Consider the following 24,176-nt stretch of genomic DNA (forward strand, 5'->3'; position numbering starts at 1 on the left):
GTCCAGGATAGGCTGCCACTTCCCGTCTGGTTTCTTGAGGACGAAGTACCTGGAGTATATGCCTTTTCCTCTTGCCAAAGGAACAAATCTTTCGATTGCTTGTTTCCTTAACATTTGACGTACCTCCTGTTGTAAAATTTGAAGCTGCAGATGTGATACCTTTACGGGAGGTATTGGGATCTGTGCGGGTTTGAACTCCAACAAGTGGCCGTACTGGATGGCATCTAGCACCCACCTGTCCTTTGTTATTGTTTGCCACTCTCTGAGGTAGAATGCCACAATTCCCCCCATATCTGCCCCTGAGGCAGTATTGTTGGGCCTTATTTTGCTTACCTCTTTGAGAGGTGGCTGATCTGCGCTTTCACTGCCCTTGATGGTACTCCCTGCTGTGCTGGGAGGACTGGTCATTTCTCTTGTAGCCCTGAGAGTAGTATCCGGGTCTACTGTAGCTTTTTTTGTCCCTGGAGGACAAGAATCTTGAATTACCCGAGGCTCCTCGAAAGGATCGAAAGGACCACCTGCCCTATAGGGTTGTAAGAGATCTAGCAGTGTCTGATTCTGCTTTCATGATTTTAAGGGCCTCATCAATCTTGTCCCCAAACAGATTTTCCCCTTCACATGGCATATCGATTACTTTGTGCTATACCTCCTGCCAGAAATCGGTGCAACGTAACCATGCCTGCCGAAGAACTACCCCATTGCCAATCTGTTTGAACCCTGTTTCAGCAAGGTCTACAGCAATGTTAATACTGTGGTTCGAGGCTTCCTCCCCTTCATGCACTAGCATCATGGCTTCCTTCCTCTGCTGTTCCGGCAAGTGTTCCAATATAGGAGCCAACTGATGCCACATCTCTTGATCGTATGGAGCAACTATTGCAAAGACATTTGCTACTTTGACAGTTGTTGCTCCAATGGTGAGTACATTTTTTTCCAAAGGCATCAATTTTTCAGTTTTCATTGTCTAGGGGAGTGGCACATTTGTGCTGCGTATGAGCCCTGTGACTTGCTGCCGCTGATACCACTGACTCTGGAGCGGGTTGTGAAGTGAGGAATTTTGGTGTTGTGCCTGTTGCCTTAAACTTTTTATTCAGTCTACCTTTAATTGGTGGCTCTGTAAATGGATGTTTCAGAGTACGGAGGCCCTCTTGTCAAACATGAGTCAAGATGGGTATGGAAAACAGCACATTCCTGCATTTACCCATGTGGTCAAAGAGGAAACAGTCCTTTTCCTCTTCATGAATTAAACCAAACTCTTGGCATGCTTTAGACATCATGGAGTGAAAAGCCCCAATGTCATCTGGTTGCGAGTGCTGAGCAGGACTACTCTGCATATCTTGTCAGGATCATCCATATCCCACATGTCGGCTCTGCGAGGAGACAAAAAGGTGGTGGAGCTTGTATCCCATGGACCAGTGTCCTGGTCTGTGTCTACCAATTCTCATTCCTCTTGCTCTCGTGTACGTGACTATGTCCTTGTGGAGGTGGAGGTCTAGGAGGTTTTTTGAATTCTAGGAAGTTTGTCTTGGTCTCTAAAGGGATGGCCTGGATCCCTTTGATGCTGCGGTGTACCTTGGTCTTCTCCGTATGCCAGAATTGTCAGTGGCTGCGGCAGCGGAAACCTGGCATTGAGCTGTCCCAATAGGGATTGTAGTGTTCCAAGCACTTGCAGGGAGAGCAAGGATTGCAGGTTTGTAAGGGGTATTGTGGATTCATACCACCCATTCCCACAGGTGTTGATGGTAGAGTAGGTGTCTGAATTCCTAGAGTTATGTCTTCCACTCTTGATGGTCCTTGGATAGGAGGATGGGAAGATCCTTCCTCAGGATCGGAGTCAGTGACACCTGGACATTCTTCTGTCAGAGGCTCAAAATCTGAAGTGATTTCATGCTGTAAAATCTCTTGTGGCATGATGTCTGGGTAACTTATAGGAGACATTCCTAGAGGAACCTGGCCATGCTCTATTGTTTCTCCTGTTGGGGTTTTCAGTATACCTTTGTAGGTTAATATACTGTTCTGTATAGCTGCTCCCATAGTCTCCATCAAGATGGCGGTATATGGTTGTGTAGGTTTATTTCCAGACGATTTATGTTTTATGGTCATCGGCGACCACCGTCGTCGACAAAGTTGTCATCAATGTCGTTGGAGTGGATTTCAACGACGATTTGGTCGTTGAAGGTGTCTTGTGGATCATTCATGCCCAGAGGAGGATCTCTAAGACTCTGATGATGAATAGTAGCTCTTTCTCATAGAAGACGAATACGAGGTCCTCTGGCCCATTTGCTCCTTTGGATCTTTGTTTGTCCATCGTCGGAGTGGATCTCCTGGACAGCTCAGATGTGGGTTTTGTCGATGGGTGTGAAGCTTTATCCCTCGGTTTTTCAGATGGTGTCTTCATCAGCGGGTCCTTGGTCGAGTGCTTAGACCCAGTATAGGACCCCTCACCACTATCTGGTTGTGTTTTAACAGGAAAGGAATGTTTGGCCTTATCGTGACCTGAGGAGGACTTTGGCGCACCTGTTTTTTGTTTTTTCGCAACCGGCTCTTCAGACCTTGATCTCTGGCATGATGGTGACCTCTTCTCAGAGGGAGTGGTAGCTCTCCCACTCCTTGACGACACCACTTCTGATACCGGGTACGCTCCCTCATTGAGTCAACAGATTAGACAACGGTTTCTGTCCTTAAGGGTTTTTTGTGACAAACCCTGGCAGATGTCACATCCTTCCGTGGAACGATTAGGGTAAAGACATTAAAGACATTCTGAATACCTATCACCCTCATACACATTTACTAGGCTGCAAGTGTCACAAGGCCTGAATAAGGACTTTTTTGGTCATGGGGTCTCTATGGTCGTAAACGGAACCATGTACGTAGATGTCGGTTGCTCCGGATGGAGAAAGTTGAAGAAATATACATTTTTTGAAGAATGTGATTTTCTCTCCAGAGAGTAGAACGCAAGGAATCTCACCAGCTCGAAAGACGGTTGAATTCTGTGGGGAAGCTGCTGGGGAAGAGCTATACACTCGAAGTCCTATTGGTGGGGACCAAAAGCACCCACAACGTCATTGATGGGACACTCAAGGTGTCAATTTTTTTCCATAGGAAAATTACTAAATCAAGGTAACTGGGGATTCCCAGCCTGACGATGGGGAATATTCACAGCATATGAATCCATGAAAGATCCAATGCTGGAGAAAGTATTTGAACAAAAACTGTTGTAAAGTTGGCACTAAAGAGAGTATATGGCCCACAATGATTTGGGAAAAGCTACAGGAGCTCATGAAGGAAGTCTCAAGAGACCATCAAGGAAAATAACTGAAAGAAGCATATATTACATACAAAGACAGACATTTGAGTATCAATAACCACAGGATCTAAGATAGACTCAAAGGCAAAGTGCTGGAAGTAAGGCAAGAAGAGAGACGACCAAGAAAAGAGACATTCTTTTGGCCATTTTGAGTTATTCATGTTAGTGGTAGGGTCAGGTAGAGTTAGGTTTGGGACTGAGGATAGTTACTTTTGAACTTCCTGCTGACAGACAAGCACCTTCAGTTAATTTAGATAGGCAGGGTGATCCCGTTAGCAATAGGGAAAGATAGGCCTTTTACTTTTAATTTAAAGAAAGGTAATATGCCCTTAATGTGTCCAACTCCTTCTTGCCACCCGCCACACGCCCCATAACTCTGAAATATAGGAATTGCCAAAGAGGTCAGCAAAGTGGAACAAGCAGGTAGTGTCCTTCAGATCCAGGCCCCAAAGTCAGTCCCCAGCTAAAAGGAACTTTGCAATCTTGAGCTTCCCCAGAGTTGAGTTAAGATTTAGAAAGGAAAGTTACAGCACAACTCCCACAGGCCCGCCTGGTCGTTCTTTGGTTTAGAACTGTGAATATACTTGAATAGAACCCCTTGTCGCTGGTAGATGCAGGGACAGATTTGACTGCTAGGGATTCCATAAACTGAGTCTCCAGCACTGCTCAAGGATGTTGTGCTAACTGTAAGAGTGGGGGTGTGCAGAAAGGTGTGGCAAAGCGGTAGGCGGAATCCACCAAAACCATTGAAGAAGCTAAGTGAGTCTGATGAGAGGACGCTTGTGCTCCAAATAGATGCCTTTTACAGGGACACTCTGGACATAGAGGCCTTCTTTCTGTCAGAGGCTGATGATGAGGGGGCGAGTAAAAGAGCTTAGGAACAATCCTCTCTTTACGATTGTGTGTGCTTGGTGACCAGTCAGGCTGCCTGGATATCCTCCCTTGGACTCATCGGAAAAATCGACAAGGTCTGGGTCTCCATTCACTTCTGCTTTAAGATGGACTAAAAGATTTAGTAGGCTGCTTCGGCAGGATTGTCAGCGATTTTGCTGTTGGTGAACTTGCCTTTTTATTACTCAATTCTTAGTCTGTGAACGTGCAGAACACACACTCTTGGAGGACAGGTCCAAAATGTGATCCTGCATGCAAGTTGTGAATTTTGAAGCATGTTTCCACGCTGACATTCTTCTATCTGACTGTCTTTTAATGCAGTGGCTTGTCATATCTAAATGTGCCACAGAGAGCACCAAGAGAACTTGAGCCACTATTTATGCCTCTGCAGGACGAGTAGCCAGCCCTGTGATCTATCAGCAGGTCCAGAAGAAAATCAGAAATCTCGCTCTAGAGCTTTTCTTGGTCAGGGAGATTAGAGCATCTGCATTCGTTTGAGCAAGGGTGTGGTCCTCTTTGAGGAGAACCGATGTAGAAAAAGTAAAAGCCAAAAAATAAGGTAGACAAAGTTTCACTCTGTGAAACCCACAGGCCCACAAAGTCAGGGACGCAAAGGATCCAACAGAGCTAGAGCCTCTGGAGTTTGTGAGCAGGCAGCGGAAATATCGGAGGCTCTGTAGTTGGATACGGTGTTGGTGCCTGAGGCTGTACCCGAGGTTGAAGTGGCAGGCACCTGAGGCGGTGCTGGAGGATAACTCAATGCGGAAAGCACAGGAGCTTGAGGCGGGCCAGTGCAGCACAGCAGGAGGCACCTGAGGGAACACCTCCTAAATCAGATCCTTTAAAATGCTTGCCATCTGGGGAGACTTTTTTAAGCCCATGAATTGATAAAACAAATACTCATCAAAAAGCTGCTGAGGAAGATTGTGTCACCAAATGAGGTGCAGCCGAGGTCGAAATCAAAGTAGCCATGGCCTCTCAGCCAGGGGCCATGCCTATATTGATATGCCCATACCGCTGAGTGGTGAAGCAAACTATATATGGATCAAGGGGTATGAGGTGCAGGGGTGACCAGTGCACTGAGTGAAATGTCCTGCCTGTACGGTATTGCTGTGTGACCCGGGCAGTGCTGACGAACTGAAGAGCCCGACATTTAGGCCTCAAGGGCTACCGGATCACATGCCAAATGACCGGTGCCAGTCAAACGATCAGTAGACTTCCAGACTTCTCAGCGAGAGACTTCCCAGTGAAGGAGTTGCCCCTGCTCAGGTGCCTTAGAAAACAAAGGCTACTTACCTTGTCCAACTTGGGACTCCTTCGGGTGAAAGCCTTCAAGTGTTTTGGAGGAGACAAGGAGAAAACCTATTCCTACATAAAAAAACTGTTCTTTAATAACCTCAGCGTCAGGGAGTTACAGGTTACACAAGAATCCCACTGGGCAGACTGCAGACACAGTAGGCAGAACATGTGCGGATCCAACCCAGGAAGTAGTCCACGCAGGACACACACTGACTGAAGCTGCTTGTGAGAGACATACGCCGGGAGTATGGGACACTGGAAGCTATGGTAAAGGAAGAAGATTGTACAAAAAATAAAGGTTGGTAAGAAACACACAGTACAAAAGTGCAGTGGTGCAGTGCAGGTCTGATCCCGTCCACGTGGAAAAGAGGTCAGAGGTTGTGCACAGAGAAGGGGCTAGAGAAGCCTGCTGGTAAATTAAAGGGGAAGAACATGCGTTTTGTGGTGCAAAAGACTCTGGTCCAGTCCCCTGTGGGGACACCCATTCAGTATGGAGCAAAACAGAATGGACATACGAGTATCTGCATTTTTTACTGTCAGTCTTTTTTGCCACCATTCTAGCCAAATGATGCTTGACAAAGTTTTGCCACTTTTAGCCATTCTTTTTGTACAAAATAGAACTTTGTCTGTCTTCTATGTGGTAAAATAGGCTCCATAACCCTTCTTGGGAGCTGAAGGCTCAGAAGATATGGAACCCAAACATATAATCGTATCATTCATAAAGATCTAGAAAAACAAAGAGACCTCAATTAGGACTCTTGTACTTCTAGTAGGACATGTATCCCCATCCAGTTTGGACGGACATGCGAGTTGGATGCAAGAATAGTCACATTTTTCCAATCCAGTAAACTGCCCCAAGCCTACTTCCAAGCCCACATCAGCCAGTATCTGTCATGCATTGACTGTGAACGAGACTGGTTGGTGTCCCACACCGGGGCAGAAAGCAAGAGATCTAGTGTATTCATCATGAACAGATCTCCTTTCTTTGCTGTAATCTTTGCGTTATACCTTGCTACTTTTGCAGGATTCTTGGAGTTGCGGTGCATAAAAATCTTTGTTACAGAATGTTAAGAATTTCACAAATACCTTTACACCCTCCTCTTCCGGTTCATCCTCCTCATCCTCCTGCCTGTCGTCCTGCTCCACCTGACCGCGAGTCCTCAGAACCTGTGGGATAGTGAAGGGCCTGTGGAAGTAACGCAAATAGACATACCATTTATAACAGAGTAGTGGAAGATTCTCTTTGTTCAAGACACACTGTAAAGCAAGACTAATGTCAAACCTTAAACCAATGTTATAGACTTAGAACGGAATTGGTGGGGAACAGGAGCAATACGAGAGATGGGTGGAATAAGAAAGGGGTGCATAAATGTGAGCACAGAGAAATAACAAGAATTTAAAAGGAGATACATGGAGTATGAAGGGCATGCTTTGGAATTAAAAACAAGTCCAGGCCTTATGGCAAGATTATATATCGCCTGTCTGTACATTCCTCATCTAATGAGCTCTACAAGTTACAAGCACCCCCTTTTAGGTTTGGAATCTATGGTAAATAAAGAGTTGAATGGAAATGCCTGAACTAACAATTCTTAAACACTGTAAATTACTCGTTAGTAGACCTGGCCATTTTTTCACATCTCATCTGTACGATTACATAAAAGGACCAACCATATGCAAATCTGTCCTGCCCTTGTTCCCAAAGAGAAGTCATGCCTAAATTGCAAGGCCACAAAGTTACCCCAGACATGAAGAGAGGCGCAGCTCAACTCCCTAGGCACATCAAGCTATGCAGACCGTATGGAAATACTCCTCCCACTTAAGGATACTCATTGGGAAAACTTAATGAAGCATGCATTTCTCCTGCCCACAAACATATTACAGTATTCAGAAAGAAACGTATTTCAATATTTCAGATTTTACTAAATTCCTGCATGTTATTTGAAACCCCACAATGTAAATACAGGTGCTGACATTCAGATTTGTAATTTATGATCTTTCAGCAACATGATACCATGCACACCACAAGAACACAGTAAATTGGGTTAATCATTTATCATCAGGATTACGATATATCAATTAAATAAATACCTATGGAACATCCATTCATTCGGGTTCTCAGGAGTAACTGACAACCATGGGGGACACATTGCTCTCATATGCGGCATAGGGTTGAAAAGAGTTGCTCCCTAATCAAAGCATTTATTCAGCATACAACACCATAAGACTTATAATTTCTACACTGTGATAAGTCAGAAATAGGAGACGGACAAGAGGACATGCTTAAACAAGATGTTTTATTGAAATTAAAGAAACTCTTCTCTATTCCCTGCTGCTAAAATGTATTCCCTGTTCTAAAAAACAACAAACGGGTGCTTGTTAGGATGCCCAGCAAATACACTGTGTTCCCTGTCAAACCTATGCTATCCTTACATCTACCCTACCACTATGAAAAGAAAGAAAGACAATCTATGTTTTGACTTAGAATATAATTACTTTCCTCCTTGGTCAAAGCAGGGGTGGCTGGTTTTCTGACCCCCATAAAAGAGTTCTCAAAAGTATTTTCCAGCTTTGGGCCTGGTGATTCCTGTAAAGACTGGAGGGGGCTATCTGTTATTCCGCCCTCTATATGGCAGGGTAGAGGCACAGAGCACCCCACCCAAGGTTCACTATATGGAAGCTATGGACAAGCAACCAAGGCTTAAGCTCTCAGGAGGTGATGCAGGGTGGCTTTAAAGTACAGCAAGTCCCCAAGCCCCCACAAAGGAATGTCCACAAACTATGTTATGTGCTAACACAGTTCTTTATATATAAATAAGATTCAGCGATATACACCCAATTCATTAACACACTTTGTAGCATGGTAATTCTATAATGACAAAAGTATACAATTCTGTGTGGTACCACACTTAGACTTTAGATTCTTTTAAAATGCATCAACTGCTGGCAGTTGTAATAGAGCATACAAATAATTCAGTAAGGTGTATCAGCATAGATAATAAGGAAGGCAGGTTAAGCAATGGCAGAATGCTTTCTTTGGATATAGATGTACAATTCTGAATGAGGATCCCCCCCACCTGGGCAACCTGTAATGAAAGAATGAACAAACCCAGTCATTAAATGCTCAATAAGCCTTGCTTCTTGGTTAAAAGGTTCAACCACCCGATGTACCTGAAGTGGGAGAGCGTCTACGGCGGTTCTTTGACGATATCCTTTGAGGGTGGACTCCCTTTAAAGCAGGAGCCACTGGGCGTCGAGAACCTGGAGAAAAAGTAGAGCACTTGCAGTGGTACAGCAACTTTGACCTTCGCAATGCTCTTCGACGATCAAGCGTTTCCTTGACGGTGGAAGTCCTGGGAAGATGAGGCGTGCGGTAGACCTCGATGCAAAATGTTTGGTGCCGCAAGTAAGACTCTGGGGACTTGAAAAAGCTTGGGCGGTGATGGATGCAAGCCCAGCAGCGGGCGTCGCGTTTGGCAGTCCTCTGGCCTGTCGGTGCTGCAGCCGCAGCACGTACTTCAGTATAGCTTTGGCGATCGGGACTCGACTACAGGCTGGACCTTGTATCTTCACTCAGTGTCCTCAGAACGTCTTTGTCGGCTTCTGGTGGCAGGAAACCCACCGGCTGACTTTCCTCGGTAGCCAGCGACCTCCACTTTCTCCGGTGGGACAAAGTGGTCGACGGTGATGGCAAGGGAGCCCTCGTTCAAATGTTCTTAGGCAAGGTGGAGCTTTCTAGGCTTCGGTGTCGAGCAGCATAGTGTCAAGGTGTCCCCGCTTCTGGGCAACATGATTCGACTGGGCTTCCAGCGGTCACGGAAATCTTCCGACCCCGGTTGATGCCAATGGACTTCAACAACCCTCGATGTCCAGGCTCTCTTCAGGATTCTCGGCAGACCCTTCTCGGACGTCAGACTCACAGAACTGGCTTCCAGGGTACTTCGATGAAGAGCAGCAGTTTTTGCACGATGGTCCCTCGTAGCTCAGGGAGAGGTCTCCTAGCCAGGTCCTCTCTTGGATCAGTCCTCAACAGACTCAACAGCTTTTGGATTACATAAAAGGAAATGCAGCAGCAATCTTCCCCTCCAGCTGGGCTTCAATGATCAGCTTTAAGTTTCAACTTCAGCTTCTGAACAAATTGGTAAGTGAGAGTTCCCCAGATATACACATCTGTCCCTCATTCACTCTGGCTGAGCCAGTTACAGTCAGCCAATCACACGGAAGGGCATTCATGCATGCAGCCAGCCAATCAGGCTCACAGGCATTCAGGCCATTCACTTCCACCCAGATACCGATAACAAGGATTGGGGATTGGGACAAGCACCCAGCCTTTCAGCACACCACACTGCATTCATGTCAGTTTCAGGCAGGGCTATCTCATTTATTGTGTCAAACAAACAGAAACCAGAGACCCATACCATAGAATGCATATTGGTCTCACACTCTATTCACACAGGTCCCACCCCAAGGGTGTACCCACAACATACAATCACTGGGAAGGCTCCAACCAGTTTGGCCTGGACTTCCCCAACAATACCATATATAGTTCTTCCACTCAACAGCCAATCAGGGGAATGGACAGAGTCAGGGCTTCCCAGGACTTTGGGAAAACAAGGTAACACGCAATAGAAACCAAGAGGCCACAGGGGCCATCTTGCCTTCTATCAGGAATCCACTAATTCCTATGGCCGGGCCTGGGTATCCCAAAATGGAAGATACTCACAGCACCTGTCACATTCAGCATGGAGCTGCCACCAGCCCATACCCTGCTCTGTGGGCAACACACAGATGCCCACAAATATACACTAGGGGTACAGGGTTGTACCCCCACACATGGGTGCCATAAGGAATCCCAAAGGTCTCTGTCCATCACAACCAAAAAAAGGGAGAGGTGTACTGCCAGGGGTCTCAACTGGACTCCTGTGCAGAAAACATCACAGAACACACATAAGGGTTCCATGTCTTAAAATCGTGGCACAAATGGCAGTGTATAGAAAAAATCACGGCAAAAATGCAGTAGTTTTGCCACCACAATCATGTAAAGGATGCAGGGGGACACCCCCGCGACCCCTGGTCCCATTATACCATTTAAGGGAAGCGGAGGACACCCCTGCAACCCCCGCTCCCCTTAAATGGTATAATAGGTTACCAGGTCAAACCACAACATTTTTGCAGCAAGTTTTTTTTACCTGTGACATTTCTGCCGCAGTTTTATTACCTGATACCCACATAAGGGAGTACAGGACAAGGAAATGGAGGGCCCTGTCCCTCCAATGCATTTCCAGCATCACAGGTGTTCCCCTTGGACCCTGGTTGGGGAAACCAGGACGTGCAGTCTGGGCATGACGCGTTTAGGCTTGTGGCGAACAAATCAAACAGGGGATGACCCCATTGGGAGAATGTTCTGCCTAGGATATCTTTGTTGAGTTGCCACTCATGGTCTTCTGGTAGAGGGTATCTGCTTAGAGTGTCTACCAAAGTATTGAGTTTCCCTGAAACGTGTTAAGAGGTTAGGAAAATGTTCCGCTTGAGTGCCCGCTTCCATATTTTTTGGGATAGCTTGGACAGACTGCGAGTGTGTGCCTCCCTGCTTGTTTATGTAGAACATGGCAGTGGTGCTGTGTGTGAAGACTTGCACTGTTTGATTTGAAAGATGTTGCTGAAAGGCTTGAAGAGCCTTGATAACTGCCAAAAGTTCCAGGAAGTTGACGTGTCTTTGGGATGTAGAGCATGTCCACTGGCTGTGTGGTGGAGGGCCCAAAACCTTCTGGAGTTTGAGGAGCCCTGTTGTACGTAGGGTTTGCTGGTTAATTGGCAGAGGGATTTAAGAGTGTCATACTCTTCCTTCACGCTCTTGAGGGCGTCTTCGACAGACTTACCGAAAAGGACATTAGGATCCACCGGCATGTTAAGGAGGGTGGCCTGTGTCTCTAATTTTAAACCAGACTGTCTGAGCCAGGCGTGGCGCTTGATGAGTGTGCCTTCTGCGATGATGCGGCATGCATTGTCTGCTGCATCAAGATTATTCTTAAGGATGCAGTTAGATACTTGCTTGCCATCTGTGATTGTGTTTAATAATTATGATTTTAGGGGTTCTGGAACCGCTTCAACCCGGTGCTAAGTCACCCCACTTGTGTCAGCCATAACTAGCTAGGAGTGAAGTGTTATTTGCAATTCTAGCTTGATATGCCGCAGAGGAGGCAACCTTTCTTCCGAAGTGTAGATGTTTTTACTTTCTTTGTCCGATGGGGCATCAGCCAACACCAGAGGATTGCAAGCCCTCTTTCTGGTAGTGGTGCCGACCAGTGAGTCAGGTTTTAGCTGACCCCTAATATACAGGGGGTCTGTGGGCGCTGGCCTGAATACATTTTAGATTCTAGGGTTAACCGCCCTTGTGAGGTTAGGTGCAAGTAAGGAGGGCTTGCGACCCAGAGAGATCAATACCATACATGTTCTGAGAGAGGTCTTGGTAAGTCGAGGCTGGGGGATCTAGAGCAGAAGTGCTTGGCTGTGGGTCAAGACATGGTTTTCTGACACAGGGATGATGTTTTGTAGCCCCTGACTGCAAGGCGTCTCTAAGGGACATTAGTTCTTCTGGATGTTTGTCCATTAAGTCAACAAAGCATGACATCCTCATCATAATTCTGTTGAATTGTTCATTAGTCCAGTCACAGGAGGGTGGAAAGCCTGAAGGGGTAGGGGTGGCTTGGGAGGGTGCCTGATCCTTGTGATGAACAGCCCCTGAAAGTTTGTCTACAGGGGAGTAGAAACCCATAACCTGACAGCTTTGGGAAGAAAAGGCATTGAGGATTTGGATTTTTTTGGTGACCTGTTCTTTAACAGGGTAGTGAGGACATGTTTTTAAATTAGTTATTGCATTTTCGGTGTATGTTTAGGGGACGCTGATGCGCATTTCACTGTCTGTTTTTTCGGCATGCGAAAGTAGGGCCTTTTTGTGCGCTGTGTCCGATCCAACTTTGGGGGCCGGTCATGAGGCAAAAGCGTAAGCGATGGCCCAGACGACAGGGAAGATTTAGAGACGTTTCCTGCGAACACCACGTGGGCCTTGAAGCTCAGCGATTTTGTCGAATGTCAGCTGTGGGCTATGTGCTTGGTGTGTTTGGACTTGTACGTGCTATGGCTTCTGGGTGTCGTCCCCGTCACAGAGCCGTCGGACTGCTTAGTGGAGTCAAGGGCCCGCACATCGGGTTCAGATGAGCCCCGGTCGCCTTTGGTGTCACTAAGGACACCAATACTGACCTTGCTGGAATCCTCTGCCATGTCGATGGAGGCTTTGGCCTGCATTGCTTGAATGGCCCAGCACTTGGTTCGGCGGTTCTTAAGAGTTTTCGGATAGAAAAGTTTGCAGGACTTGCAAAGCTTTTCAGGGTGGTCCCTAGGGAGACAGTAATTGCACACTCGTGCGTGTCCTTCCACAGGAATCTTCTATGGCAGATAGGACAAAATGGCAAAATTTAAACAGTGTTTTTTTCCATTATAAATGGAAAGTGCAGTTAGGCGAGAAAAAAGGAAAAGGGGTAGCAGAATATGCATTCTCTAAAAGGAGTAGCTGTTTGAAGACCTCCCCCCTCTCTCCTTAGGGTCGAGGCCCGTGAAGGCAGCGTCTGGTCGTCAATTCAATTAAATCGTTGATGATGGAGTTGTCCGTCGAGGGCCTTCGAGCAGTTGGATGACGCTGTGGCAAAAACAGACAGTAAAGAAAGAAAGAGAAGTCTATGAATAAACTTTGAACTAGTGAAAGGCATCAGCATGGAAAGGGACTCTGCAACTTGTGACAAACCACAATGGCGGAAAGAAACAATGAGGGACCTCGATGCGTGAAGGACTATGGATACAGTAAACGGCACACTAGGGCTAGATTACTAACATGCGCTGTCAACCTCTATTTTTGACTTTCAAAAACAAATCTTGTAATAAATACTCTGCGACTATCACTAGATGTCAGACTACGCAGAGCATATAATCTAAGCAGATCCACAAGTGTCAGAAATATGGTTTTGCTTTGGTAATAGTTAAGAGTGAGTGTGTGTAAGTGTGGGTGTGGGTGAGAGAGAGACAGACAGAAAGAGAGTGAGACAGACAGAAAGAGAGAGACAGAGAAAGGGGGAGAGAGAGAGAGAGAGAGAGAGAGAGAGAGAGAGAGAGAGAGAGAGAGAGCACGCGAGAGCGCGAGATAGAATGTGTGTGTGAGTGCACCATGCATTACTCACAGTAATCCTATTCCTGATGCTGGTATCTGCTTAGATTAACATGCCTTGCATAGGCCATCATCTAGTGGTACGTGCAGACTATTGCATGATGTGTTTTCAAAAGTCGAAAAGGGACGTTGACAGGGCATGTCTGTAATGCTATCCCTAGTGCGAAGTCGGTAGTACCCAAGGTCCGTCACGCGTCAAAGTCCCTCAGATTGTTTGTTTCTGTCATGAGGGAGGATGAAGTGTCTGTGAGAGTACTACATTTCAAGTGTAAGTATTTTTGTCTATGTACATACCCTTTACTCCAAGAGGGCAGGAAGGGTGGGCGCATGTTAATTTAAGTAGATACAAGCATCAGAAATACAATTACGGTGAGTAATGTATGCCTTCTGAGGCTTGTGGATCTGCTTAGAATCACATGTTTTGCATAGCGAGCAGGACCTGGAGAAGACGGTGGGATGTTTGAAGGAACAGCAGCAAATAGATGTTTTAATACTGCTTTTCGCACTTGTGAATCTTGTTTGAAATGAGTATCCAGACAATTATGCTGTGTAAAGGTATCAACTCCAAGAAGCTTCTTTGCAAATAGCGTCTAAAATAACATTTGCAATAAAAGCCAAGGTAGCCCTGTAAAACCAGATTGTATGGAGAAGCCTGGTTTGTTATCATTAGAGAATCATTACCCATTGTTAGAGAATCATTACCCATTTAGGGATCCAGTTATCCATCATTCATTCTGATTAGTTCTGATTAGCAGTGACATGAAGTAGTGACATTAGACTATCCACCTTATTCTGCCACTTTGTATGCATTTGTATTTGCTATAGAATGAGGCCTGTTATATTTGAAGTGCCATTTAGAGACACATGTTATATTTGTAGAGACACGTTGTAACGCTCACCTGGTACCCAGGGGGACGTCACTCAGCCTGTTCTGACCTCTTACGACCTCGAACCCTTCCCTGGAGGCTACTTGACTGGAGACTGGGCCTTGTTTTCTTGGATAGTGTGCTGTCCGTCCTGCTTTCAGCGCAGGGGCGCGTTGATTGATGCAGGCTCATTGCTGCCTAGTTACTAAACTGGTAAGAGTCCGACTGGTAAGTATAATTAATCTTTTAGAACAGTTCTCTAACTTCATTCCTTTCCTTCCTTAGATGATGGCCGGCATCCGGGGATGGCGGCGTGCTGCTATGATGAGTAGCGCTGAAGGTGAGTGAGAGCGCGATGCACGATGCACCCCTTTCGTATTTGTATTGAACTGAGTTCTTTTTCTGTGTCTTTTAGGTGCCTCAAGGTTTTCAGAGTGGATGCCGGTTATGAAGAACAAATGCGGTGAGTAAGCGCGGTGTGCGGCGCCTCTAGATGTTTCCACGCTAACCTGGAGTGTCTTTTCCCTCTTACAGATGAATGAGAAGTTCCGGAGACAGAGTTCCCCCAGAGCGGCTGGGATTCAGGTAAGCGTTTGAAGCTCGTACAGTCTTTAAAAATAAGCAAAGATTTGCAGAATGCCTACTAATGCCTTTTTTCTGTTCTTTTCCCTTTTCCTTAGGAAGCGGCGTGCCGGGATGGGAATGACACCGCCAAAGATGCCCGCAGGACAGAAGGAGCGATGAATGATGGGCAGAAGCGCTGCAAGGTAAGACTGTTCCTAACGGTGTTCTTGTAGGAGCTGAGCGCAGAAGAAAGATGCAGGCCTACTGGAGACCGATCCGAACACGGTGAGTGTCACGCTGCAGGTGCAGGAAACGCAAAGCATGTTTCTCAGCCTGGGCGTGGTTTAAATAGTCTCTGGGTATCCCAGGTGTCTCTTGGCTGAACCACACCCAAAAGACTAGACTGCACATGCAGCTCTGGGAACCAATCCCCATTGTTATCCTATCTGAGTGAGTGAGTCTGGTGCCACAAGCCCCAAGTCTGACTCCAAGTGGGTCTTTGGAGGGATGGAGAGGCCCTTGAGGGCCATATAGGTGATCGTGGCCTGCGTCCAGCCTGCCACTTGGAGGGCTGGGGACGTGAGGGGCAGGAATCATGACACATGTAGAAATATGTTGTTATGTATTATGTATGCATTGTAGAGAGACACGCATGAGTGTGCACTTAGAGTATGCATTGAGTCTGCATTATAGATAGCGTTTGGGTTTGCGAGAGAGAGTAAGCACTAGAGAAAGCATGAAGCCATCCTGAATGAGACACACAGAAGCGCAGCGGAGTGCAAAAGTTGTTATGAGTTAGTGTGAATGTGGAATGCGTAAACAGTTTGCTTGGCAGACAGATAACGTGACTCTTGTCCGAGTAGAGAAGGCATTGCTGGCTTATCAGGCCCTGGGTTGTGCTTTGCAGAAAGAGAAAAGGTGGGGACAGGCAGCACCAGAGAAGGAGTGCTTTTGCACACAGAGACATGCAAGGATAGAGGGAGTGAATGGAGAGAGATGGATGGTATGGTAACAGAAACACTGATACCATGGTATAGATATGTAGAAAATGTCATGATGACCAGAACACGCAGTGATTGAAAAAGTACAAGTACATGCATCACAGACTTTTAGGCACTGCTCACATTTAGAAATGCTGACAGATAGACAGAGACATGTAACCATGAATATCTATGCACATCATTGAACAGTATAATGAGAGGTGAGGCTTTGGGAGTTTCTAGTTCGAGTTTGTAGTTGGAGATGGAGTTTTGGATGGAGCTGCTCTCTGAGAGATTGAGAGGTCGAGAGATGACTTGGAGAGGTGTTTGGGAGTGATTGGATGTATTTCAGGAAGCAGTTTTGGGTGCAGCAGAATTGGATGGCTTTGGCTGATCTGCAGAAGGGGAAGTATTCTGATGAGAGCTGATAAGATCGATTTGGCAGAGAGAGGCCAAGGAGAGGCCAAGGAGAGGCCCTGACTGACTGGCTGGTTGCAGAGTTAGCTGGAGAGGAGAGACAGAGCAACACAGAGCAAAAGGGGAGTATTGTTGAATAAGACACATGCATGGGGAATTAGAACAGACACTCACACAGTGCTTTGGCTGACATGATAGATGGGGTAATCAGACAGGGTTTGTCTTAGAGAGAGAGTATGAAGTATAGTGTGGATTGGAGAAGAATGGTGTGGATTGGAGTGGCTATTAGATTGCTTGCATTAGAAGCCTGTAAGGCTTACAGTTATTGCATTGTAGATTTGCACCAAAAGCATAAAAGTTGCAAATTCGAGAATTGCATTATAGTAGTGTTTGCATCATGCATTGCTGTGTATGAATAAAAGTGTTTCTATTGTTGAATCGATTCATGTGTTTTCTTTGTGTTTTATGTTAGTGTGTCCATAGGAGTAATTTAGGAGTAACACAGTGCACAAAGGCCCTGAGATATAAGAGCAGGGGGAGGGGGGGCATAGTGGGTATGACAGCCCCTCCTGTGCCACATGTAGTGTGTTCTTTGGTTGTGAAAGGCAGAGTTTTGTTGGAAAGGGAGTAGCACATTTGAATGCCTTTGACTATCCACTTAGAGATAGCTGTATTAGAGACAGGCTCTCTATGGACACAAAGAATTGATCAGTTTTTCTGAATAGCTCTGTTTTGTTGAGATAGTACATAGTAGCCCTCCTAACATCTAATGTATGGAGGCTTCTTTCTGCCAAATCGGTAGAGTATTTGAAAAAGGTAGGAAGTTCTATGGACTTCTGATGGATGTAATGGCAAAATGGAGTCTTGTAAGTAAGGTGTTTTCGACTGATTTTATGCATAGGCTCAAATAGGTGACCCATGATCTTTGAAAGTGCAACATTTAAATCTCACCCTGGGATTGAAATAGGTGGGTGAAATCTTTTCACCCCTTCCATGAATGCTTTAACTACTGGCACTTTCCACCAAGAAAGTTTTGTTTGAGAGGTGGTATAGGCAGATATTGCTGCAAGGTGAACTTTAAGAGAGTTGAAAACTAACCCCGAATCCAAAAGGTAAAGTAAGTATAGAACAACGTGTAATGGAGAGCAATCAATGTGATTGATGTTTTGTATTTTATGCACCAGATAAAGTGTTTCCACTTGTTATAGTAGCAATGCATGGTATTAGGTTTTCCTGCCTCTAAGTATGTCCATACATGTTTATGGTACATTGAGATGTCCAAACTGTATGACCTCAGGAACCGGGCTTCCAGGTTCAGAGTCTGAGGACATAGATGATAGGCTGTGTCCTGATGTTGGGACAGCATGTTGTATGGGCGCGGAAGTCTCACTGGTGAGCAAAGTTACATTGTGAGTAGGGGTGAGTACCATGGTTGACATGCCCACATTGGAGCTATCAGAATGAGATTGACTTGTTCCTGGTGCATTTTGGGGATGATCCTGTTGAGAAATGGTGTTGGGGGAAAAGCGTAAGCATATATCCCTTACCAGTTCATCCACAGATCGTTCCCCTTGGGCCCTGGTTGGGGGTACCTGGATGCATAGTTCTGGCATTGTGAATTGTGTTGGGTTGCAAACAGATCTATGTCTGGTTGACCCCATATTTGGAAAAGGTGTAGAATGTCTGTTTAACTGCCATTCGTGTTCTGATGGAAGTTTTCTGTCTTTGCTTAGGACATCTGCCAGGCAGTTGTGTTCCCCTGGAACATGTTGCGGTCGGAGGAACAGGTCACATTTTAGCCCCCACCTCCATATGTTGTGAGCTAGTTTGGACAGATTTGGAGAGTGTGTCCCCCCGGCTTCTTTCGTTAAAATCTGCGCCCCAAGAAACTGTTTTGTTTGACTGGGAACGAGACATCTCATTGATGGAGAATCCTAGTTTGTAAAGAAGGTTGATTGTTTCTTGGGTATTTTGATGACACTCTTGAGGTGTCTTTCCAGTTATTAGCCAGTCGTCGAGATAAGGGTACACTGGAATGTATTGCCTATGCAGGTAGGCACCTGCCACTGCAGTTACCTTGGTGAATACCATTGGCACTGAGGAAATGCTGAAGGGAAGCACTTTGAACTGGTAATGAGTCGTGCCAACTTTGAACCCAAGACATTTTCTGTGAGCTGGCAACATTGAAATATGACAGTATGCATCTTTCATATGCAATGTTGTCATGTAATCCCCTTGTTATAATAGTGAGATTACCTCATGAAGTGTCGTCATTTGAAACTTTGTGGTTTGACAGATGTGTTTGCTGGTCGAAGGTCTAACACAGGGCGCACAGTCAAATTATTTTTGGGAACCACGAAGTAAGTTGAATAAATATCCTCGTCTATCCTGTGAGGAGGGAACAGTTCTAAGGCTCCTTTTTGAAGAAGTGCTTGGATTTCTTCTTGGAGAATCTGTAGATGTTCTTGCGACATCTTGCGTTGTCTTGGAAGATGATGCCGAGCTTTGTCTAGGAATTCTATGGAGTTTCCTCTCTTACTGTTGAAAGCACCTGTGATCCCCTCCCATGTGCTGGCGTAATGTGATATTATTGGGGTTACATGCACTGGCCCGACATTGTTTTTGGGTAGTGGCGCCCTTACAGGCTGCTGCCCGTGATCTGCCTCTCCTCCACCTAAAGACTCCTTGATAGGTAGGCTGAAAGGAGGGGGTGGATTGTGTTGATGTCTGGTATTTGTTTTGGTTAAATGTAGACTGAGAGGCCCTTCGGTAGCTTTGGCCTCGAAAAAACCTATGTGTATTAAATACCCCTCTTTGCATGTAAGGTTTATTTGAGATTTGGCCAGAGATGTCAAGGTCTCGTGTTATTTTTTGGCCCTCTCAAGGGCATCATCTACAGCTTTTCCAAATAGAACATTGTTTTCTATGGGCACATTTAATAGTGTTGCCCGAGTTTCTAGTTTAAACCCTGACTGACGTAGCCAGTTATATCGTTTTAAAATGGTACACCGGCAACAATTCTGACAGCTTTATCTGCTGCATCGAGGTTGCCTTTAATGAAGTTATTGGCCACATGCCTGCCTTCATTGACAGTTTTTAAAATCTCTTTTTGAGTTATGATGATATGATAGTCCATTTATATAGCGCCCATACACAAATGGCCTCATTATGACTCTGGCGGTAGCCGTGCCGGTAAAAACAGCAGGCTGCCGTGGGAGTCATGTTTTTTTCTGGCACCTTGCAAAGGGGAATCACCAGGGCATTACAGCCCCGGCAGTCCCTACAGCCAGGTGGTGGAAAAAAAAAATACCCATTTCCAGTCGAGTCTTATTGGCCTCAATGGGAATGGGGAGGACGGAAGCACCGGCACTGTGTGCAACAGTGCCAGTGCTTCCGTCAAGGGCTGCGGGCGGGTGCCGTCCCACCCATCAGGTCAGAACTGGCGGGCAGGACGGCACCCGCCCACAGCACTCAGAGTGTGCCGGTCCGGTAACAGTGGTGCAATTAGCTTAACGGCACCGTTGTTACTGCAACCGGAACACTACTAATGAGGCCCAATATGTTTCAAAGCACTTCAAGGCATGACATTCTTACAGTCCATGAACAGTAAGGATGTGAAATTAACTATTGTACTCGGCCTGACGACATTTCAGATATTGCAAGAGCTAAGACAGAGCTAAGACATAGATAAGGAAGGGAGGAGGAGAGTGGGAAGGAAATGGAAACAGACAGGCGTCTACCGTACTAAGCCTGATGACATTTCTGGTAGAGCTGGAGAAAAACAAAAGGTGAGGGAGAGGGGTGCAGAAAGGGAGGGGAGGGACAAAACAAGCAACTTCCGTACTAGGCCTGACGACATTTCTGGTAGAGCCGGAGAAAAACAAAAGGTGAGGGAGAGGGGTGCAGAAAGAGAGGGAAGGAACGAAAACAAGTGAATATCGTACTAGGCCTGACGACATTTCAGATAGTGCTTGGGGGGTGGGGAGGAACAAGTAAGGGGAGGGGGGAGAAGACAGACAATGTTGCTTTCATACTAGGTCCAGGGACAATTCTGATAGAGTAGGTGCATAGAAGAAAGTAAGGGGAAGAGGGAAGGAGATAGGAAAAGGGAGAAAGGGAGAGGAGGAGAGAACAGAGAGTAAGCAGTCAAAAAGAGGGGAGAGCGAATACAATTGCAGAAGTCAGTCGTAGCACAATGTTGCAAGCCATGATACAAGATGAAGATGGGAACAGCATGATTCAGGGCCACCATGAGTACAAGATGCAAAGGAAGTCCAGCATGAGAGTTGAGAAAGGGTGACGCACAGTGAATCCATGAAGTCCATAAAAGTCAAATTGAGCATTGGCCACAAGACAGTGATGGTGAAACCAGAATGTATCAGGACAGACTCCTGCAGAAGTAGGCTGCAGGTGGAAGGGGGAGGGGACAGTTGGTTCTGGGACAGAGTAACTGTGTTTGCAGTTTATCCAACAGAGGCCTATTATAACTGGAGAGGAGGGTTGTGTTATTTGCAATTTGCACTTGGAATGTGGCTGATGTAGCTACCTTTTTTTCTGAGTGCAACGGAAAAATTACTTACCGTAATGATCTTTCTATGGATTCTTCTCCTGTAGATTCCCCATCTAATAGATATCCTCAAATATCTCTGCTGCTCGGAAACTTTTCGACTAATGGACCTCGATTCGGTCGTCGATTCGTCTTGCTCGGTGCTCGATCGTCGGCTCCAGAAGGGGAGTCAGGCGTTGTATATATACTACGTCACTACGCTGTATACCCCAGTTTCCCATTTTTCCCCGATGCTTGAATGCTACAGTGGCAAACTATGGGAGACAAGGTTTACCAGCTTGTTAAAAACATGACTATGGGAAACATCCAAAAAAGTGAAAACCCGAAGAATTAGAGAAAGCGGCCACCTCAGAGCCAACAAGAGGCGTCCCTCCGCTTAGATAGATGCACCAAGCTACAAGAACTTTCTGAGTGGGGATGGAAGGGAGGGGCAATTAGGAATCTCCAGGAGAAGAATCGATAGAAGAACAAGTTACTTTCTTACCTGGTAACGTTCTTTCGATGGGATGGTCCGACGACGTATTCCATATCTATGACAGGTAATGTCCACAGCTGTGCTGCTTCGGAAAATCTTCAGCATCTGCGTCCTGCGGCGATGCGCCATCCCCGAGGACCTCCTCCGACGGCCGACGTCACCCGATGTGATAAGTAGGACGCACGACGACCATAGCCTCAGTTATAGTTTTTTCCCCGAGAACGTGTGCCACCAGTTTTCTGCCAGTTAGACACACAAGGCCTTGCGGAACGCAAGCTGCAATCGCAAAAGAAATTCTGCAGCGGGGAAGGTAGGGAGGGAGCAATATGGAATACGTAATCGGACCATCCCATCGAAAGAACGTTACCAGGTAAGAAAGTAACTTGTTCTTCGAGGGGATTGGGTCCTACAACGTATTCCATATCTATGACAGACTCCCAAAGCAGTACCAAGCAGGGTGTGGGAAAAGAATTTAGAACACAAATTTAACATGCCCAATCAAATTGCGGAATATAGGACTGCCTTGCCAAAGGCCAGATCCTGCCCCCTGATGGAATCGAGGGAGTAGTGACGTACAAAAGTATGTACCGAAGCCCAGGTGGCTGCATCACAGATGTGACGAATAGGAACACCCCTCTGCAGGGCAGTAGACACAGCCACTCCCCTGGTAGAATGGGCCCGCAAGCCAGCCGGAGGGTCCTTACCCGCCAAGGGATAACACTCGGAGATAGCTAAAAAAATCCAACAAGACAAAGTCTGTTTCGTCACAGCTTGTCCCAAACGCTTTCCAGCGTAACCAATGAAAAGTTGATCGTCCATTCTGACCCGGGACACGCGCGAAATATAAAAGCTCAACGCTCTCCTAGGATCAAGCCTATGGAGCCTCTCCTCTTCCTTACCAGGAGGTGGAGGAGGATAGACCTCCGGAAGAACAACCTTCTGGCCCAAATGAAAATCCGAAACCACCTTCGGAAGAAAAGAAGGACGAACTCTAAGGACAACCCTGTCCCTATGAAATACAGTGAAGGGTGGCTTAACTGAAAGTGCCTGTAACTCACTCACTCTGCGAGCGGAAGTAACCGCAACCAAAAACACAGTTTTAAGAGTTAGCAGTCTCAAAGGGAAAGAATGTAAAGGCTCAAACGGAGCACCCATAACAAACTTAAGAACAAGGTACAAATCCGAACCGGGCACCATAAAAGGTGACGGGGGGAACACATTAGTGAGCCCTTTCAAAAACTGAGAAATTAAAGGAATCTTAAAATAGGAACATTCTTCAGACGAGCGCTTAAAGATGGACAGCACCGCCAGGTAACCTTTAATGGTCCCCACTTGCAAGCCCCTGTGGGCCAAAGAAAGCAAAAAAGACAGAACCATGGGAATGTCACATTCAAAAGGATCCACATTCTTAACTCTGCACCAGTCGCAGAACTTTTTCCAACGGCAACGGTACAGTTGCCGGCTGCCTGACCAAGAGCAAAACCTCCATCACGTCTTCAGGGAGGTCCCAATCCTTATACCTTAACCTTTCAGAAGCCAAGCGTGAAGGTTGAGGGATCTGACCTCTTGATGGAGAACCTGACCCCCCTCCCGTGAGAGCAGATTGTCTCGGTAGGGAAGACGACGTGGAGGGCAGATGGACAAGTCGAGAAGGTCCGAGTACCACGTCCTCCGGGCCCACGCCGGAGCAATGAGGATCATCCGGGAACCGAACCTCTGTAACCTCTGCAGTACTTGCGGGATGACGGGGACTGGAGGAAACGAGTACAGCAGTGGGAATGACCACTCCAAAACAAACGCGTCTCCTAAGGCTCATTTTGGAGGAAATTCCCGCAAGCAAAACCTTTCGCACTTCCGGTTGACACTGGAGGCGAAGAGATCTACTTGGGGGGTCCCCCAAAGGGCGAAGATCTCCAGGAGAATCTCCTGAGCCAGCTCCGACTCATGAGAGATCATGCCCTGCCTGCTCAGAGCGTCCGCCGTCTCGTTATAGTCTCCGGCCAGATGAACCACCGAGATCGAAACTTCCTGCTGGATGGCCCAGAACTCGAGCTGCATCGTCTCCCTGCACAGAGGAAGTGACCCTGCCCCCCCTTTTTGTTGAGGTAGCGCATGACCACTGTGTTGTCCGTTAGAATCAGGACACTCTTTCCTCGCACGGTCGGCAAAAAAGCCTTCAGGGCAAGCCTGACGGTCCTCAGATCCAAAAGATTGATATGGAGTCTGGACTACGACGGAGACCAACGACCGCTGACTGTCAACTCGTTGGCATGAGCTCCCCATCCCGTGAGGGATGCGTCCGTCACGATCGTCACCTCCGGCCAGGGCAGCCAAAATGGTGCACCCTTCATCAGATTGCCTTCGAATGCCCACCACAGAAGGTCCTGGGTGACAGAGGGCGGCACCTGAACAGGGTCCGACAGTCTGCCGGAGGACTGAAACCACTGGAGCTTGAGTGTCCACTGCATAGATCTCATCCGCAGATGAGCCTCTGGCACCAGAAAAATGCAGGATGCCATGAGGCCGAGCAGTCTCAAGAACTCGGACGCTGGGAGATTCTGGGCAAGTTGAAACTTGTGCACCATCTGCTGAATGTGA

General features: G+C 46.6%; 1 protein-coding gene across 3 annotated transcripts in view; it reads right to left on the bottom strand.

The window, feature by feature from the left end:
* Positions 1-24,176, bottom strand: part of ASCC2 (activating signal cointegrator 1 complex subunit 2) — a 1,015,237-nt gene that overhangs the window by 144,807 nt on the left and 846,254 nt on the right. For all 3 annotated transcript variants that reach the window (XM_069619287.1, XM_069619286.1, XM_069619285.1), the window contains one exon: positions 6,581-6,680. In XM_069619287.1, coding sequence (XP_069475388.1) covers positions 6,581-6,680 — 100 coding nt within the window. The remainder of the gene's footprint in view (positions 1-6,580; positions 6,681-24,176) is intronic.

This window comes from Ambystoma mexicanum, chromosome 10 (assembly GCF_040938575.1).
Source record: "Ambystoma mexicanum isolate Mex_15411 chromosome 10, UKY_AmexF1_1, whole genome shotgun sequence".
In the NCBI taxonomy this organism is placed as follows: Eukaryota; Metazoa; Chordata; class Amphibia; order Caudata; family Ambystomatidae; genus Ambystoma; species Ambystoma mexicanum.